The 18,955-nt window shown below is 42.6% G+C and overlaps 4 protein-coding genes across 5 annotated transcripts in view; 2 read left to right on the top strand and 2 right to left on the bottom strand.

Annotated features, from left to right (window-relative positions):
* Positions 1-15,222, top strand: part of RMDN2 (regulator of microtubule dynamics 2) — a 142,946-nt gene extending 127,724 nt beyond the window's left edge. Inside the window, exons 10-11 of the mRNA XM_085055245.1 lie at positions 11,242-11,328; positions 15,104-15,222. Coding sequence (XP_084911371.1) covers positions 11,242-11,286 — 45 coding nt within the window. The 3' untranslated portion in view covers positions 11,287-11,328; positions 15,104-15,222. The remainder of the gene's footprint in view (positions 1-11,241; positions 11,329-15,103) is intronic.
* On the bottom strand, positions 11,813-15,978 carry NANP (N-acetylneuraminic acid phosphatase). The gene is made up of 2 exons (XM_085055246.1): positions 15,781-15,978; positions 11,813-15,621 (listed from the first exon to the last, which is right to left on the bottom strand). Exons 1-2 carry the CDS (start codon positions 15,868-15,870, stop codon positions 14,926-14,928), a joined length of 786 nt encoding a protein of 261 aa, XP_084911372.1. The 5' UTR covers positions 15,871-15,978; the 3' UTR covers positions 11,813-14,925.
* Positions 15,979-17,786: 1,808 nt separating this feature from the next.
* Positions 17,787-18,955, bottom strand: part of LOC146439441 (uncharacterized) — an 8,427-nt gene continuing 7,258 nt past the window's right edge. Inside the window, exon 2 of the mRNA XM_085055249.1 lies at positions 17,787-18,439. Within this exon, the coding sequence (XP_084911375.1) occupies positions 17,941-18,439 (499 nt within the window). The 3' untranslated portion in view covers positions 17,787-17,940. The remainder of the gene's footprint in view (positions 18,440-18,955) is intronic.
* The window catches only part of EIF2AK2 (eukaryotic translation initiation factor 2 alpha kinase 2), a 22,808-nt gene continuing 21,947 nt past the window's right edge, over positions 18,095-18,955 (top strand). For both annotated transcript variants that reach the window (XM_085055242.1, XM_085055241.1), the window contains exons 1-2: positions 18,095-18,233; positions 18,764-18,890. In XM_085055242.1, coding sequence (XP_084911368.1) covers positions 18,787-18,890 — 104 coding nt within the window. In that variant the 5' untranslated portion in view covers positions 18,095-18,233; positions 18,764-18,786. The remainder of the gene's footprint in view (positions 18,234-18,763; positions 18,891-18,955) is intronic.

Below are 18,955 nucleotides of genomic sequence, written 5' to 3'. Positions count from 1 at the left end.
AAAATAAAATAGGAGCTTCTTCACCTGTGACCTGGGCTATAGAGGGGTGATGCTGCTAAGCCCTGGCAGTGGTGCTGGTGAAGTCTCTGGACACATTAACTTTGCTAAATGAAACTCTTCAGCTGTTCATTTGTGCAGCTTCTTTTACTGCAATTATCTGTATTTGATATTGCTGTAGGATTTTTGTCCTATTTGCTAGATTCTTGAAATAATGAAAAGTGTCTTGTCTTCAATGCCAGTGGGTTATTTAAAGGAGTGTGCAAAGTTACTGTTAAAGGGGGAATCACAAATACAGGCAAAATAATTTGAGATTCATTTGTGGTTGAACAGGCAAGGGCAAAAATATTGTTAATCATATCATATGTCATATCATATCATCATATCATATCATATCATCATATCATGTCATCTTTTTTTAAAAAAACCAACAGATTCGGTTTTAATGACCCACAGCATTAATTTTAATTAGATATCCTTATATAAACAGATCTCTCTTTGCTTGTGGATGGATGTGCTTTAACTGCGTTTGTGATACATTATCAACATGCTGTGAGAGAATAAGTAATTTAGTTTAAAATCTCAAAATATGAGATTTGCTTGCATCTGGGATAAGGAAGTTATTTTTCTATTTTAGCAGAAGAATGTACCCATCAGAATGAGGTATCCTATCACCATTAGGGCAGTCCATCACTTTGAACTAGTCTTTTGTAAATCAGTGAATTTTTCCTTCTGCAATTTAGAAGGTTTATTTAGAACTCCTGCTCCTTTGGGTAGGAACCATATCTCCTTAGGCCCAGGTATAATTGAATGTGCACATATATTCTTTTTTCTTCTGGTATGAAAACCAGAAATGCCTGTCAGTCTTTGAAAACAACTGTTTTTGCAGCTATGCTGTCATGGTACACTGGTTTCATTTAATATTTCATCCAGTCCTGTTCTTACACATTTCAGCTCTTTTATTTGTTGCTCAATGAAGCTCATCCTGAGTATATTAGCAGCACATTAAATTCCTGTCCAGCTATGGTTTTACAGTGCAAGGGGAATCTCTCAGTGGCCCTAATGAGCCCCAGCCCCAAACTGGTGATGTGTGGAGTTCTTTTTTTGGCCTTTCCATGGGGATTCTGGGTGGTTAAATTCTCTCCCAGAACTAGGGGTCTGTAACATAGGAAAAATTTACCTTAAGAATTATGCTGTGCAATTTAAATTTAGTCATATAATCTGAAGACATTTTTTATTCAGTTTTAAACATTATATACAGCAGTTGAAGGTGGTGATAAACTCAATTAACTAGGCTGCTATAAACCTTATTTAAATTAAATTAAGTGCATTTCTGCAGCAGTTAGCATCTATTTCATTAACTGTGATTAAAAACTGCTTGGGAGTTAAATTGGTGTGACTTTGAATATAGATAAAGCCAAGGGAAGACAGAACTGGCAGCTGAACCTGAACCAGACTGGAAAGTTTGGAGTTCTTCTTTGTACCCACAACACCAGAGCTTTGTTTCTTTTAATTAAAACTGGGATCCTGCAGAATGTAATGGATGTTGTTTAGAAAAGCTGCCCCCTTGTTTCTGATAATTGGATTTTTCTAGCCCAGATTAATATCCTACTAGGCCATTTCACTGGGTCCAAGAGGATTCCTCCAAATAATTAAAAAACGAGTGCTGAAGACTATAACCACCTCATTAAGATAAACTTACAACAACATCTTGGGTTCAAATAAGGAGTTCTTTTCTTTTTTTCTGGAAAGAGGCCACAGTTTGTTTAGCTTGGCACCAACAATAAACTGATTTTTATGTATGCAAAAAAGCTCTATAAGCCATTACTGCTGAATCATTGTGTCTCAAGTAGCACGAATTTGGATTAGTATGCTTTTACAGTGGTCTGCAGAAACTAATTTTGAGATGGCTACAGCAAACAATAATGAAAAATAAAGTATAAGTGGAAGTGTAAATATTTCCAGAGAACTTGTGACATGTAGTTTCACAGCAAAAAGAGGCTGATAAACACACCTGCCAATACTTGATGCTAGAAATAATACTTACTCTGTTTATTCATGAAAATTATAATTTTGTTGTTTATGCTCAATATATTATGTAGCAATGCTTTTTAAGATAAAGGATGTCTTGATAAATGATCAGCAGATATTATAATTACAGATCTAATTAATGTGCCATTTTTTGTTAGTCTGTATTTGTTTGCCTAAAAAAATGATACAGAAAATTTCTGATACAATTTAGCCCTAAAAAATATGCAACCTAGGAAAGCTGGCCAGCCAATCTAGGAAGAAGTTGTTGGAAAACTTCAGTGGAAAAATATTTGCAGACACTGGAGGAGAATGGGAGGGGTAAAAAGGTCAATACAAATATTTAAAAAATAAATTAAAATGACATGGGCTGTATCAATGAACAGGGTCAGGGGGTCATTGGCATTTGGTGGCCAAGAAGGCCAATGGTACTTTGAGCTGCATTAGGAAGAGCATTGCTAGCAGGTCAGGGGAGGTGATCCTGTCCCTCTACTCAGCCCTGGTGAGGCACATCTGGAATGCTGTGTCCAGTTCTGGGCTCCTCAGGGCAAGAGAGACATGGAGCTCCTGGAGTGGCTCCAGCAGAGGGTGACAAAGATGATTAAGGCACTGGAGCATCTCTCAAGGAAAGGCTGAGGCAGCTGGGCCTGTTCAGCCTTGAGAAGAGACACTGAGAGGGAACCTCATCCATGTCTGTGAGTGTCTGCAGGGAGGAGCCAAGAGGATGTTTCCAGGCTCTGCTCAGTGCTGCCAAGCAGTAGGACAGGAGGCAATGAGCACAAACTGATGCACAGGAAGTTCCACCTGAGCATGAGGAAGAACTTCTTTACTGTGTGAGTGACTGAGCACTGGAAGAGATTGTCCAGAGAGGTTGTGGAGTATCCATGACAGGAGGTATTCCAGAACCATCCAGATGAAATCCTGTGCCATGTGCTCTGGGATGGCCCTGTTTGATCAGGGAAGTTGGACCAGATGAGCCACTGTGGTCTCTTCCAACCTGACCAATTCTGAAAATTGTGTGTGTTTGTGTTTATCACATATGTGACTCACTGAGGCTCTGCTTAAAACAGGGTACTAAGGTACAAACCGAAATTTAAATCTGAGAGCAGACTGATAGTGCTTACACACGTTGAAATCTTAGTAGGCTCACAGGGGCTTCCCTTGCTTTGTGAGAGCTGGCTTTTGAATGACACTTGTGCAGTGCATAGCTTGACTCAGAATTTCTTCCCAGCAAAAAGTTCATATCCAAAATAGTTCAGTCCAGAAGTATCACATTTACAGAGGTAAATTGTTAATGTGTACTTATTGAAATACATTATTTTAAAGCAATATTAAAAAAATTTCCTATTTCTGGCTCCAGTCATCATCAGTACCTTGTTTACTACATAGGTTACCTGTCTGGACTTCTGTAAGACCTTTGACATGGTCATCCAAAACATCCTTCTCTCTAAATTGGAGAGTGATGGGCTTGATGAGTGGACTGGTTCAGTGGATGAGGAATTTATTGGATTGTTGCTTTCACAGGGCAATGGTCAGTGGCTCTGTGCCCTGATGGAGATCAGTGACAAGTGGTGTTCCTCAGGCATCCATACAGGGACCAGCACTGTTTAATATCTTCATCAATGACATAGACAAAGGGATCAAGTGCACCATCAGCAAATTTGCAGATTACCCCGAATTGAATGGTATTGTTGACACACCTGAAGAACAGGATGCCATCCAGAGGAATATGGACAAGCTTGAAAAGTGTCATAAGCTGTGTCCAGACCATTCTGTTCAGCATATTCTTTTGGATGCGCACTCCACAAATTGGTTTAGCCTTTCAGAAACCTCCTATATTTTGGAAATCACAACATGCTGTGGGAATAAATTCTGCATTTAACAGGTAGGTTGTCCCTGATATTGATGTAATTCCACTTGCCTTGTGGTGCTCACCTACAGAGATCCTGGGTGTTAGTGCTCAGGATTTCTCCGCTTTCTTCCAAGCAGTATTCAGGCTAAAGCACTCACTATTCTACACACCGTGTTCTTCTGCATCCCAGACTGCCACATGCTGACAAAAACCTGCCAGCAGCTATGGGTTTTGTCCTGGGAAATTCCAGGTAAACATGATCTCTCAGCCTCTTGCAGATAACAGCTGCGACTTTTGCTCAAAGGGAATTCCCACTGCCTTTGATCTGTAGGAGAGGACACCACCCCTGGCTTCACTACAGTGAGGTAAGACAGTAGCTAAAATGTTTGTCAAGGACATGTGATATCAGTAACTTCACAAGCAGCAGGTCAGACTTTTCCACCACTTACCTTAGTCATACACACTTTGCCTTTAATAGAGTTTTTCTCTGTGCACTCCAGCAAAAGCACAATGGGAGTCTGAGCCAAAATACAGCAAGTAAGGATTTGACAAATACCGGCTATTTCTCTGGTGTGACCTGTAGCAATCTGCAAGCATGCTGGATTTTGGCCTTTGTACCTTCTAAATTTGCTATCTTCATGCAAGGAAAGGCACTGAAGCTTTTAGGAGGTCTCCTTTTCATTGAACAATGAAGGAATATTATTTGTCAGAAACCAAAGAATTACTTGCTGTGCTTACTTTAGGCATGATATGCTGGCCAACCTTCTGTGCTTATTTTGTGCTAGGCACAGGAGAAATGTGTAGTAAGACTGGTTACCCAAGGGAGCTTAACAAACATCCTGAAAAGTGGGTGAGACAAGAAAGGAGCTAGATGGGCAGGAAAAAGAAAAGGGGGGTGAAAAATACAGTATGAGGCACGAAATTCCTAGTTAGTCATATGACACAGCTGCATTGACCATTGATATTAACTCTTCCAGTCTTTTAGCATCAAAGTTTTGATATTTCATGTCATTCTGGCCTGAGTAAGGCACAAAGATTCTTTAAGATCATTGTATTCCCCACAGTTGGTGTCTGAAACAAGCAGTCACTTAGACAAGATAGCATCCTGACTTCTGAGCATCAGGGAAAGATCCCAGGGATGGTGTAAGAGCATTTTCTCTGTGAAAGGATCTGATAATATTATTTAACATTGAAAAAGACCTCCTCTAATACTAGGAAGCCCCAAAATGTTCCAGGTGCTTTTAGGAGAAGACACACAGCCAATGCAGAAATGTGGGCTTTGGGATGTGTACTCCAATTGACAAGGACTCGTCAGAGGTGCTTCCCTGTGGGAATACTTCTGTACAGCTGTGCTCTCAGGTGGAAGAAGGTTGCTGAGTGCAAGTGAACACTTTGAGCCCCTCCAGTGCTGCACTGTTTATTCACATTTTATGTATAGACCCTGCCACCATGCTGCTGACCTTGGCCTTGGAGAGCTTATGGGGAGCTTTGCCTCATGTTCAGCAGCCAAGGCCACAAACCAGAGCCAGACATATCTGGTTGTGAGCCCTGTCCCAACGCTAAGCCTGCTGTGTGACTATTAGCTAGTCACTCTGGTTTGCTGAGTCTTGTTTCCATCTGTGCTAGGATGGAGACAGCAGTATTTCTGTGCCTCACAGTGGGAACACCCTTCATTCTCTCAGCATATTCTCTTTGTCATTTTAGGTTGACAAAACCTAGGGATTTGTATACATTTCCCTGCTGTGGTTGACTGGAGCAGTAGCAGCAGGTCCATCCGTGCTGCTGGTAGTCTGGCAGCCCTGGAGCTGCAGATGGCTCATCAGCCTGTTGGGCATCTGTCCCGTCTACACACCAGGCATCTACTGGAGCCAAGTCTAGACTGTATAAGATGCACTGCACCATGTGGCACAAGTGCCTGAAATGCAGAGGCCCACTGCAGGTGTTGGTCAGTTTTTCTGTGCTCCTAGGACCAGTGTGATAGCTGTGAAGGAGGCAGCCTGTGATGGGGCACTTGGGTTGGATCTGCTGAGAAATTGATCCCCAGCTGCCACCTGCTGAGCGTGGAGGAGCCACGCAGCAGCAATTCATGCCCATACGCCAGGCTTCCTCAGGCAGGGACCTAGAGCCATCACTGTGTGCCAAAATCCAAGACAGTAGCCAGGGCAGATACTAAATGCCATGTCACTGGGCATGTGAAAGAAAATCAGCCCACCTCTTCAGGTGCCTGAACAGGAACAGGGGTGCTGACTGTAGAACCACAGCCTGAATTGCTGGTCTGGTCAAGAAGTCCACAGAGTGATAAAAATATAATAAGAAAACAGCATATTGTAATCCTTTACATGATGTCATAGAAATAAAATGCTACTGTGTTGTCTATTTATAGGAAGAGGAGCTCATCAGGAAACTTTTGAAATAAAGATGCTGTTGCAGCATTAGCTGCAGGAGAAAAACTTCCTTTTCCCTTAAATATATCCAATGCCTTCATGATTTAAACCAAATTCAGCTCAAGCACAAGTGCATCAGTACTTTAGAAAGATGGAATTTTTTGGCACCATGATGTTATAATAAAATTGTTTCTGATCCTGACCATGATACTAATATTCAACTGATTCTTGTGTAGTTTGCAAAGTACACCACTGATCCTCATATCTAAAATAAAGATACTATTTATCCACCTATATCAAAACCTCTCCTAAGCAAGGCTATTTTGCTATGTATGTTTACAATGCCCAGCAAAATGGGGTCTCATCATAATTTATGATGTCTGGGGAGTAGGGTGAAGTGAAAAGAAGACTGATCTGACTTAATTTATGCAGACCAGCTATGATTAGTTTTTAAAATAGTGCCGGAGGAAAAAAATGAGGAGAATGGAGATAAACAAATAACCAACCATCGCCAAGAAGAAGATAACAGCAAAAAACTATGGTTGTAGCTACATCTTACAAACCTGTAATGCCACCTGCTGACGAAATGCTGAAAATGAGAATGAAGTCTCCAGCAGACTACTAATTGCATTACCCTTGTTACCGATTTATTTTAGAATTTATAATAGAAACTTACATTTAAAAAAGGTGAAAAGGTTTTAATAAAATTAGATGAGCAACTCTGAGCATAATCAGTAGGGTGTACATTTAAATACCCAAATGACAGGAGTTTCTTTTCAACCATACTCCAGACACAGACTCTTCGTAATCAAGAAATGGTCCCATCATTTTCTCTTTCTTCACTCCTAAATTAGCAATCAAAAAAATTATCTGAAAATACATTTGAATTTTTTAATGTGCAAATAATAGCTTATTAGCATCACTGACTCCTCAAGGACATCACTTTAGCACTCAGCAATATAGAAAAAAAAAGCCATTTTCTTAAGCAAGCCCCATTATAGAGCAAGTATATACAATACAACACCAAATGCAGCATTGGTCCTTCTTAAGAGAAAATTGAAATGGAAAAAGTGGAGCTATTTTTGAATATCCATAAAATGTTTTATGCAAACATGAACCTGCTGATACCTGAAAAACTGTTCCTTGTGTTCAGGTGGAACTTCCTGTGTATCAGTTTCTGCTCATTGCCTCCTGTCCTATTGCTTGGCAGCACCAAGCAGAGCCTGGAAAAATCCTCTTGGCTCCTCCCTGCAGACACTCACAGACATTGATGAGGTTCCCTCTCAGTGTCTCTTCTGAAGGCTGAACAGGCCCAGCTGCCTCAGCCTTTCCTTGTAAGAGAGATGCTCCAGTGCCTTAATCATCTTTAAAATTTGCATTATAAAATCATTACACAGTAATCAAAAGCATCTTGTTTGCTCATCATTCTTAACTAAAGCTGCAGACAAGGCTGTGAAGTCAACCTAAAAGCTGCCAAGGCTTGTAAAATGTGGGAAATGCAAATCCTAAAGCCAAAGGGATTTTTCTTTGTGTTTTGTCTACATCTCTTGCATGCTACTCTCCCTGCAAATATGTACAAACACTGCTGCTCTACAGAAAAGAGAAAACCAAGTGGAAAGTCATTTCGATGGACAGAGCACCATTAAACAGGCACAGTAGTCAAAATAAAACAAATAGAAATTGTTAACTAGATAGATTTATCTCAGAGTAAAGTGTGTCTAAAGTAGGGTCTTGTTTTCATTTCGAGAGACAGCAGAGAAATAAATGTGTACAACGGTAATAATATAATAGATGAATCTCTGGCTGCAGTAGCTTTTTTAAAACAAAGGTATAACATGTCACAAAGCACCAGGATAAAGATAACAAATGTATCAAAGTAGCTTAGACATCAGGTTGTTAGACACCTTTTAAAGTACTTTCAGATGAGTGGGATGGAAGCAGAAAAGTATTTTTACACAGTTACATTTACTGAGAAAAATAAACAAGCTGTTTGTGTCGTTAATGCATTTTCTTCCTGAAAGGGAAAAGGGACTTAGAACATTCAGGACCCATCTCATTTAAATGTCTGAAACAAAACACAATGGAAGGCATCAACAGTTTGGAAAACAAAGGCTGTCAGTCCATCCATGGCAGACTTCCTGATAAATCCTAACCCCAGTGCAATTTACCAGGCCATATCAGTAACAGCAAAGACCACCCCACCAGCAACACAAATAAAAACTGTTAGGTCTGACTTCATCAAACAGGCAGACCTACAACATGTTAGTGTGCAGATGAAAACAGCACAGTAATTTTGAGGATACTCCCTTGCCTAATTAATGAAAAGAATAAGAGAAGGATTTACTGAGACTCTTAATACTTGCATAGCAGAAGAACTAATAAAACAGGTATATGAGCAGTTGATGTGTTTTGGCATGGAATGGTTTCACTTCCAGTTGGACCATTCTCTTACAATGGTCACTGCCTCAGGAAATGGGTGCTTCCACATCTGCCTGAATGCAGTACCATTGAGCAGACTCAGCAGCAAAACAAGCAAATAAAAATTTCCTAGTCTGATGCTCACCAGAATGGATTTTGACTGGAAGGCATGATAAATTAAAATGCTTTCCACTTCATCTTCATGCCTTCCATCTTCATTTCTGGGGGGTGAAAAAAAAGCCGTAACTTCTAAGTAACTCCCTAAAATCACTGAAAAGTAGAAAAAAAATCGTAATTCCTTGATCTAAAGCATAGATCTTAGATTACCACAGTCATATAAACTTAGATACAACTCTGTACCTCACTGGCCCTGTACTTTAATGCATGAGCTGGAGTCACCATCCCTGGAGGTGTTTAAGGAAAGACTGGATGTGGCACTCAGTGCCATGTTGTAGTTGACAAAGTGGTGTTTGGTCACAGGTTGGACTTGGTGGTCTCAAAGATCTTCTCCAGCTTAACTGATTCTGTGGTTCTGTGATTTTTGAAATATTGATGCTGTAGCAAAAGAAACATTTCCGGGACAAAATACGAAAAAACACTTTACAAAAATGTGCATTTATAGATTAAATACTTTGAATAACATGTATTAAATTGAACTTGAAGTTAACATTTCTGGTTTCTTCCATGTTGCCTAGTAATCTTATTCCCAAAATATAAGTAAATTGGATTATCTCAGTGTGATAAAGTTGTTTGTGAATATATTAGACAGAAAAATTTGATGGCCAGTGACAGACAGACTGAACAGACACTGAGAAACTGCTGAAATGATAAGTAGTGCTTTGTCTTCCTCCCAACACACGCTTCTTTACTCAAGTAACCAAGTAAAAACTGATTTTAAAACTTGAAGAAAAGTATCTTAGATATGGTATTTGAAACTTGTCTGATAAACCTTAATATTTGTATGTGTCTAAGAGAGGATTTTGTTTGGAGGCTTTTTTTTTCTGTTTTTCACCCCAACATTTTAAATTTTTTTTCTTAAATGAAAAATTTGCCTTGTCTGTGTGATATGAATGTAAGTTTCTTTGAAGGAAAGACCATTTAAAAGAAGCATGCTTGAAGCACAAGGCTGCTGTGAAGCTGGTCCTTAACAATCTTGTAACAAAAGATGCCTCTCTTGCAGTGGTTTTTATTGCAGTCCTCTGCCAACTTCATCCAAAATGCTACATATTGCTGTGATTCAGAAAGATATGGAAATGTAGCTGACAAAACAGATGAAGATCAGTTAGCTGCAGGAGGAGAAGTGGAAGGCAGAGGTCCATGTCAGACGATCTTACAGAAATGAGCATGCAAATCTTACTTGAACGTGTGAAGGTCCACAGATGTAAATGGCAACATTTTTCCTGTTAAACAAGACCCTATGAGACATTATCATCTGGTCCTTCGTGAACTGTTGACTTAAGAAACATGGCTTGCACTATTAAGAAGAGCAATTTCGTATTTTAGCACCATGGTTTAATTTCATTTTTTTTAAAGTACATTATTTTTCTGGCACTTGAGGGCTGTTCAGCAGAAGGCTCTCATGCAACCTTGTTTTTAGCGGATGGAATAAAAGGTCAAAATATGCTATATGGAGCAGGCAACGTGATTTTCTGTTCCAGGTCCCTTGCAACATAGGCAAAAAGTTGCAGTTTTAGCTTTAGGCACAGCTGACATCATCTCTGCATTGTTGTGTCTCTTGTATGTGCACAGCGTGATCTAGAAAGCAGGGTATAATGGAGACAATCCCACTGCAAGGCTGATGGCAAAAGCTGTGCACAAAAGGACAGTATATGCTACGTACAGCAGAGATACATTGCCTTTCTCTGTCATACTTCTCAACATGTTCAAACAATTTCCAGATGATGAGTTTTGTTAGTATAGAATTAAGGTAGGATTTAAAATTGTTTTTTAAAGGCCTCATAGTAACTGGCACATTTTAGAGCCAAAGTTGAAAAACAAATCATTGCTTATGAGAAGTTACTGTGATGGATCAGACTACTTCAATTTAGCTCAAAGCCCTGATACTGGTGTTGTCATGTAAGAGAAGCTTCAGAGGAAGAGACAAACTCAACTAGTTCCAGTTAGCTGGGGCACAGCAAGTTGACCGTTGTCTGTATCTCAGGGAATATGAAAACCTTACGCTGCAGGGAGTGGAAAAACCTTAACCGTAATCCAAACATCTCACCTCTTTGTAGTACTCTAATGAAAGGTGCTTATTTCCTGTATAAAACATTCAGGTCAGCTTGTAAGATCACTAACTTTCTGCTGAAGTTTTTCAAGTGTGTAAGAAAACACCCTCATCTCTGAGGCTGTCACTGTCCAGCTAAATGCTCTACATATGCAAAGCTTTCTCCACAAGAACAGAAGGGCTGTGCTGTGCAGGGGTGTGATGCCTCAGGCAGCTTGCTGGCATGGCCAAGTGCTTGTGATAGAGGCTGAGCCCCCCTTTACTCAGTTTAATGTTCTATCCTCATCTGCAGTGACTTTAAGTACCTTTCCACCTCTTTTCATCTATCTCCACAGGTCCATAAGATGAACTTTGTTCCATTACCCAACAGAAAACTCTAAGGAAGTAACAACTTTCTTTTCTGCAGTCAAGAAAGCCACAAGGTGAGCAACCTCCTACTCTCCCCTCTCCTAATTAACACAGTGACAAACAAAATAGCTCAAATATGGTTTTGTGCACCTGTAACCTGCCAGAATGGGTCCTCTGGATTGAGATTTCTGTATTTATTAATCTTCTCTGCTTTGCAGTCTGTTGTTACACTGTTGCAGCAGCCAGTGCCATGACATCAGGACACTTAGGCTTATCTGAGCTGGCATTCAGCTTGACAAGTCAAGCTCTGCTACCACTGAACTGCACTTGGCGATTCAACATGCACTCTGGCCATGAATCTTCATAAATACACAATTATGTTCAGCCTCTGTTTGAAATTACAGAAACTACACCCAGTCACCACATCTAAACATGAGGTCCTGGATTTCAAATCTTAATTCTGTGCTATTTTAAAACACAAACGGAACTCTTGCCTTTTGTCATAAACCAGGTCTCAAACGTACTTATCCACAGCGATGCAGAGTGTTCAAACATATGTTTTATAAACAAAATACTTTTATTAGACTAGTACATGGGTTATTTTAAATCAAGAATTAAAATACAGCTGGTATTAACCTATTGTTTAAGTTCATTTCACTAAAATCAACGTTACTGTAGATTAACCTCAGGAGGTAATATTTATCTGGAAAAAAAGGGTCTTAAAAATAGAGTTGGAGAATTTCTTTTTCCTCTTTTTATTTAGCATGTTTTAGCAATATAGCTTAAACTAGATAACTTAGCTAATAGAGTGTAACACTAAGCAAAACCAGAACTTAATGGGAACTGTTAATAGACTGTTTTATTGATTTGTTCCTGCTTCTGATGTGAAAATTATCCCATCACTACATTTATGTTCCCAATTTACTAGATGTAATTATTTTTCATACCCTTTCTGCAAGAGCTCCATCCAAGAAAAACATCTTGAGTATTCAGAGACATTTCCAGATACCTAATCCACCTTACTGGGTAACTGCTTCTAAGAAGGGCCCTAGATAGAGAAAAGTCTTCTATTATTTCTTCTTGTTTTAAGGAAGCATCTTAACTGTGTTTCCCGATCTGGACTCCAGTAGCCACATCCAGCCCAGTACAGGACTCAGAAATGGAAAAATTACTCGGGTGTGGCTTCTACAGACCGCACAGTCACCTGAGGGTGCAGTTACTGTGGTTTTCCACTGAGTCAGAGATGTAAAGAAATGGCTGGCCATGTGCAAAACAGAGAGTAGTCTCCTCTAAAACAAGAGACCCTTCATACAATAAGCAGGCTCAGCATGCCACTTCAGAATGATGCAGTGGCAAGAGAATATGAGCCTCAACTTAGATTAAAAAATGGTAACCTGGCATATATATGTATATATGTAAGTAGATATACATCCTTCAAGTCCACGGACAGACTTGCAAATTATTAGTATTTGTTATTTTAAATATCAGCTGTAGCAGAAACCTCATTCTGACCCAAGTTCTACTACCCTGTTGCTGTGCAAACAAGGCAGAGTCAGTTACCCTGCAGCTCCTTTGGGATGTTGTTGTAAGTTGTTGCTTTTGTATCAGATGGTATAGTCAGATTACTTCAGGGATCTCTCTAACCTTTTGGAAACATTTCTATTTTTGCGCAGTATCCCTCACAGGCTCAAGGATCTTTATTATTCTTCTCTCAATCATTGATTATAAGAAATGTTACTAGCAATGCTTCACTCATCAGCTAAGTCAGTGATTGTTTTCACACTCTTCAAATGCAAAATAAAATCTTAACATAGGCCTCTTCCTTCAGAAGGTGTGACAAGTCAGTCCCACTGGCTCTTGTTACTATACCACTGTAATTGGACTGTTTTCAGCATATTCCCATTTCCTCAAAGGAATAGGGGGGGTCTGTCCCTGTACTCTTCCTTAATCCTAATGTCTCAACAGTCTTGGCTAGGTAAGACAAGGAACCTGGACTGCTTTACCTTTTTTAAGGGACAAATGGGTCAAAGAGGTTCCAAATTTACTTTTTTCCCTACTCTTCAATGTAGGAGCAACATATTTTGATCCAACCTAAATTCCTTGTCAAATAATTTGACCCAGCCCAGTAATAACCTCCTCCAAACTGACTTTGTCATCCTGTGCAAGACTCAACTGCATTAACTTAGGTTCCTTTGATTAATTTAACATGAATGTTTGTCATACAAAGAATTTCTTCTACACACCCATTTCATTGTTAGGTTTCTGTACTTTTTATTGCTGCCCACATACCAGACACTCTTTTGCCACCAGCCTAATAACCCTTTTCTCAGAAGATTTGTCATGGAATTATTGTAAAATATAAAATCTGATTTTTCATATATGATACTCATCCTAGTGTATATATAGCAAATAGGGTTGAAAACCACAGATTCTCCAACAAGTGTATACATTTCCATTTAATGAGAGAATACTTCCCCATTATATAGTAAGAATATGAGGCACAGAAAAAATAAATATAATGATCTTGCAAAGAGAAACCTTACTGTTTTAGAGAGTAATCTCCCACATGTAGTAGAAATATCACATATACCTTACAGAGTTGTATACAGTACTGTAAAACATATGACATAATTTTCCAGTTTCCTAGAGGAGAGTCATGAAAGCCATTTACAGACAACTAGCTCGTATTTTCTCCAGAATAAATCACATTAATTACATGTGGAAACTGGAGTAAGGAGGGATTATAAAGCAGTGCCATTAAAACAGTCAAAAAAGGCACTGATCCTACAGTTAAATCTGAGTAGTCATACACCTGAGCAAGACTATGAACAATTTCTCCAAAAAGTCTGATCAAAATTGACTAATAAAATCAGACGTAACAATATTAGCTTTTGAAGAGTTTGACAGTACAGTAACATCATTGAAAATATCCCTGTTTTATCCATTTCAACAAAAATCATAATGTGAATCACCAGTATACTGCATATCTCCTTAAGCACCAAGATAATATAAAGTAAAAGCTTATCCATCAAGTCCCTCTGAGAAATGGTCCCCGATAAAAAAAGCAAATTTTGGATGTACATTTAAGTACTTTTGGCAACAGATATAGATTCCATAAAAGAAACATCACTGCAAAGTCTGAAAAAAATTCTAAAACTTGTAAAAAAGATCAAAGGCAGAGTATTTCTCAGTCTGGGAAATAACAAAATTCACTCCAGTTCCTGAGATAAACTGCAGATCAATTGTGAAGATTTACCAGATTGTGCCACTGTCTCTTTCGCACCTTCTCTTACACACTGCTCACAAGGTTGGAACTGAAGCTTCTGCTAAGCTTGCAAGTCAGCAAAATGTGTGAAAGCTCAGAACACTCAAATTTCCTTTTCCACTATAAAAACAAGATACTGGCAACTTAGGTCAGAGACAGATAGACTTTTGCCACGGTCTGTCAAAGCAATTTCCAGACAGAGGCAGTTGTATTAAATTAACCGCACTCGCATAATTTAAATTAATATAACTGTGTTTCTATTCTGTTTTCACTGACAACTGTGCTCTTATTCATCCCTCTGCTGTTTAAAAGAGCATACCGTAGATGAGTTCAAACTCCTAGGGTCAGATTTTTCAAAAGAGCATCACCTAATAGCTCAGCAGGTCTCAGTATGCTGGAACCATCATCAATGTGCTTCATTGCTACTAGCCATATGGTCAGTTCCTAACTTAGCATTAACGTTGTGCTCCATCTTCTGTAAAACTGCTGGAAGATCCAGTACAGAAGAAATAATATAATGAGGTACGGGGGAGGTATCTACTGGGGCGGTCATTGCTTTGTTTAACCAGACCGTTGCTTTCAAGCCAGCATTCAGGCCGCCTTGAATATCTGTATCTAGAGAGTCACCGACCATCACACACTCTGAGGGCTGCACCCCCAGGAGATCGCAACAGTAATGAAATATGGATGGCGCCGGCTTCTCCTCTTTCTGCTCTCCCCCCACAACGATGGCATCGAAGTAGGGCTGGCAGGCGCACGCCTCGATCTTCTCCCTCTGCGTCTGCCTGTCGCCGTTGGTGAGCAGCAGGAGGCGGAGGCCTTTCCGCAGCTCGGTCAGCATGGCCCGCGTGTCCTCGGCCAGCGTCAGGTGCTGCAGCCGCGTCGTCTTCCACAGGTAATAGCACTCGGCCGCCAGGTCGCGGTTCGCCTCGCCCCCGATGGTCTCCTGGATCGCCTCCTCCCAATGCGAAATCCGCAGGTCGGTGATGCACATCTTGGCGGGATCATGGCACTCCTTGAGGAGCTTGGCCTGCACCTTATCGCAGACGGCGCGGGCCTCTTCCTCCCCGTAGCGGTGCTTGGACTGCAGGGCGCTGATCACCTGCAAGGGACGCGGGGGATGAGCGCGGCAGGACGCTGCGGGGAGCGGCCCCGGCTGCGTGTCGACGGGGGAGGGAGGGAGCGGGACACGCGCGGCACCGCGGGGCCGGGAGAAGCGGTGGCCGCGGGCCCCGCGTCGGAAGGGGGACAAGGGCAGTACCTCCTCGATGGCGCGCCGCCCGGCCGCCGCCGTGTCGATCAGCGTGTTGTCCAGGTCGAAGAACACCGCCTTGACGCCGTGCAGCCCCATGGCGCCGCCTCCCGCCAGAGCCGCCCCGCTCCAACGGCGCAGGGTAGCGCCCCTGACCGCCGGCAGAGCCGCCCGTGCCCGGCACAGCGCGGCGGGGCCGCCCGGAACCCGCCCGGAACCCGCCCCTCGCCTCGGGCCCGCCCCTCGCCTCAGGCCCGCGGGGCGGGGCGCGGGCGGAGCTCGGCCCTCTCAGCTGCCCCCCGGAAAAGGAGGGTTGAAAGCGCGCAGGGTCCTGCAAGAGGCTCTGAGGAGACCCTGCCCGAATCCCGAGAGCGTGTGCGGGGCTGGGGCAGAAGAAAGGCCGCGAGAGCTCCCGTGCCCCGGCTGCCGCTGGGAGCCGCAGCGCCCGGCGCGCCTCTTGCCGTGCGGGCCGTGGGCGGGCGCGGAGCCCGAGGGGAGAGGGAGCCGTGGCGGGGCGGGCTCAGCCCGGGAAGGGGGAGCGGCGACACAGCGCCCCGGGCGTGGCGTGGGTGCGGCCGCGGGGCGGGGTTTGGGGTGTGCGGTTTGATGTTTGGTGTTTTGCTTTGGTTTTTATCTCTGCGGGCGGCAACGGGACAGCTGGGGGCCGATTGGAAAACACCTGTTGAGATGCTGCCAGGGAACAGCTTTGCCGAGAAAGGATTTCCCCAGCAGCGCTTCCACCCGGAAAAGCCTCCCCGCTGGCTGTGCCAGCCGCGGGCCCGTGGCTGCTCTCGCTGGGGAAGCTTGTCACCAGCCTTCGGGAGCGGCAGCAGCGAGCTCTCTGCGCGGGGTCGCTGCGTGGCGCCCGAAGGTGCCGAAGTCTGTAATTTGCGCTCCGAAGCATTCCGTGCACGGGAGCTGGTGAGCAGGGACCTGAACGAGGAGGACACACGCAAAAGATTCGGTTCAGTTCGGTTTTCCCGGCTCCCCTGTTCCCTTCTGGAGTGTGTCCTCCTGCAGTTACCTGCGGGCACGGCAGCCGCAGACACCAGGATTGAATCATCCAAAAGCAAACATTCCTAGTAAAGCCAAAGTCAATAACTCCACTGTAACGCCACTATTCGCGGAACCTGTATAATAATGGAATATTTGAAACTCCAAAGGTCAATATTTTCTAGAGCAAAAGAACCAGAAAGGCATTCAAATGAAGGCCTGAATGGCTTCATAGAACAAAATTTTCAGGTATATATACCAAAGGCTGTTTCAGAATTGATCATTTTCTCCAAGGTGAAATTTAACAGGCTCTTGTTCATTGATAATGTTTTGATAAACCCAAGGTATTTTTTAACAGCCAGCAAGCAATTTTTTAAAACTTTATTAGTGTTTACTACTGCTAATGTTGATTAGACATCAATAATTAACTGCAATTCACAAAGCTGGAGGAAACTTTGTCTCTTACCAAAAACTGGAAGTTCACTCCAGGTCACTTTCAGTTCTAAAAACTCCACCTTTGATGGCGATCTCCCTGTCTGAAGGCATTGAGTCACATGCTAGGCCAAAATAAGTGTGCCCAAGAGCTTGGCATACAGCAAGTAAAACTACAGAAGACAAGCCTTGGAGGAGAGATGGGGATTCTGGGAAGAAACAGAGATGGTTAAGGATCCATAGTTAAGGCAGTTAGAGGAGTTTTAATAAAATTGCTCTAGATGACTCCAATAAAATGGGCTACTTTTGCTTGATAAGATGGATAAGGTGCTAAGTATGTGGATTTCGTGTGTCTCTACTGAATTACTGTTTTTCAGAATTCACACAGAAGAGTGATTAAAAATAGCTGAATTTCTAGGGTTCATTCTGATCAAGAAGATGGCATTTGTTTCAGAGAGCACTGCATTGCAGTCAGTGAGCAGTGGATCCTAGGTGTACTTTTGGGAAAAGGTACATTTACACAAAATATTTGTGCTTTGTTTGACTGTTGGTCAAAGAGGTCATAGTTGGAAAATAAATGTCTTATAAGATTATATAAGGGATACATTTTTACTAGAAACATTCAGCTACAGAATTGAAGCAGTTTAACCATGAATGATAATTATATTTTAAACTTATTTTTTTATTTCCTTTTATTTTCAGTTTTCTCATCAACTGACTGTGCTTGGAAAATGTTCAGAATGTTCAGGGGCAAGGCTGGGGGGTCAGGTGCGTGCGAAGCGGCTCGCTTGCCTTGGAGGCCTCGTTGCCCGTGAGCTCAGGAGCGCCGGGCAGAGCGCGGCTCCCCGCGGCCCCGGGCCGGAGCTGCCCCGCTCCCTGCGGAGCTCTCCCGCCCTTTCGCTCCCGCCGCCCTTTCGCTTTCGCTTTCCCGCGAGCCGGGCGAAACCAGCGGGAAACGAAACGGGGCGGGGTCTGCGGAGCGCCGGGCTGACTGCTGCAGCTCCCGCGGATCGCGGAGCGTCGGCTGCGGCTCGGAGGTACCGGCGGGGCGGGCGGAGGGAGAGAGGGAGGGCAGGGGTCCGTGCGGTCCCGCCGAGATGCGGTGCCTGCATCCCGGCTGCAGCAGCCTGGCCCGCGGCGGCAGCCTGGGGGCATCTCGGTCCGTGCGGGTGCGCCTGGCATCATGGCTGCTCGAAGGGGTATTGCTCGAATGCCACCGGGTGGTCCTCCGAAGGAAGCGATTCTAATTCCGGAGAAACGTTACTGATCATTTTGCTCCCACCGAATTCAGTGGATGATTTAGGTTTTTTTCTGTCAAGAAATCTGATCAGAAATCTTTTCTAATGACTAAATTCTCCACTCTGCTTTCTAAAATGTTATTCCGAGCAGTGACTTCAAAAACTTTTGCAGACCAATCATTTGAATTAGAAATTCGAATTAGTTTTCCATGAACTTTGTTACTGCCACCAATGTTCTATTTTTTATCATACCAGTGATCTATCTGTCAGGATTAGGGGCTGTCTTTCTGTCTAGAGTGACAAACACATCTTTAAACGTTACTTTGCAGAATCTGTTGAAGATTGTGTCAAAATGGATCGTGAATTTATGAAGTTGATCAACCATCACTGTCAAATACATAAACTTTCAGTGGTTTATGACACCGTCAATATGACAGGCCCATCTCATGATCCTGAGTAAGTTAACTCTGCATGTCAATAACTGCAATGTTCATTGCAGGGCTCCTCCTGCAATGAACAAG

This window comes from Lichenostomus cassidix, chromosome 3 (assembly GCF_008360975.1).
Source record: "Lichenostomus cassidix isolate B80296 chromosome 3, HeHo_3.0, whole genome shotgun sequence".
In the NCBI taxonomy this organism is placed as follows: Eukaryota; Metazoa; Chordata; class Aves; order Passeriformes; family Meliphagidae; genus Lichenostomus; species Lichenostomus cassidix.
Note: the sequence above shows the minus strand (reverse complement) of the source record. Positions and strands in the feature narration are given on the sequence as shown.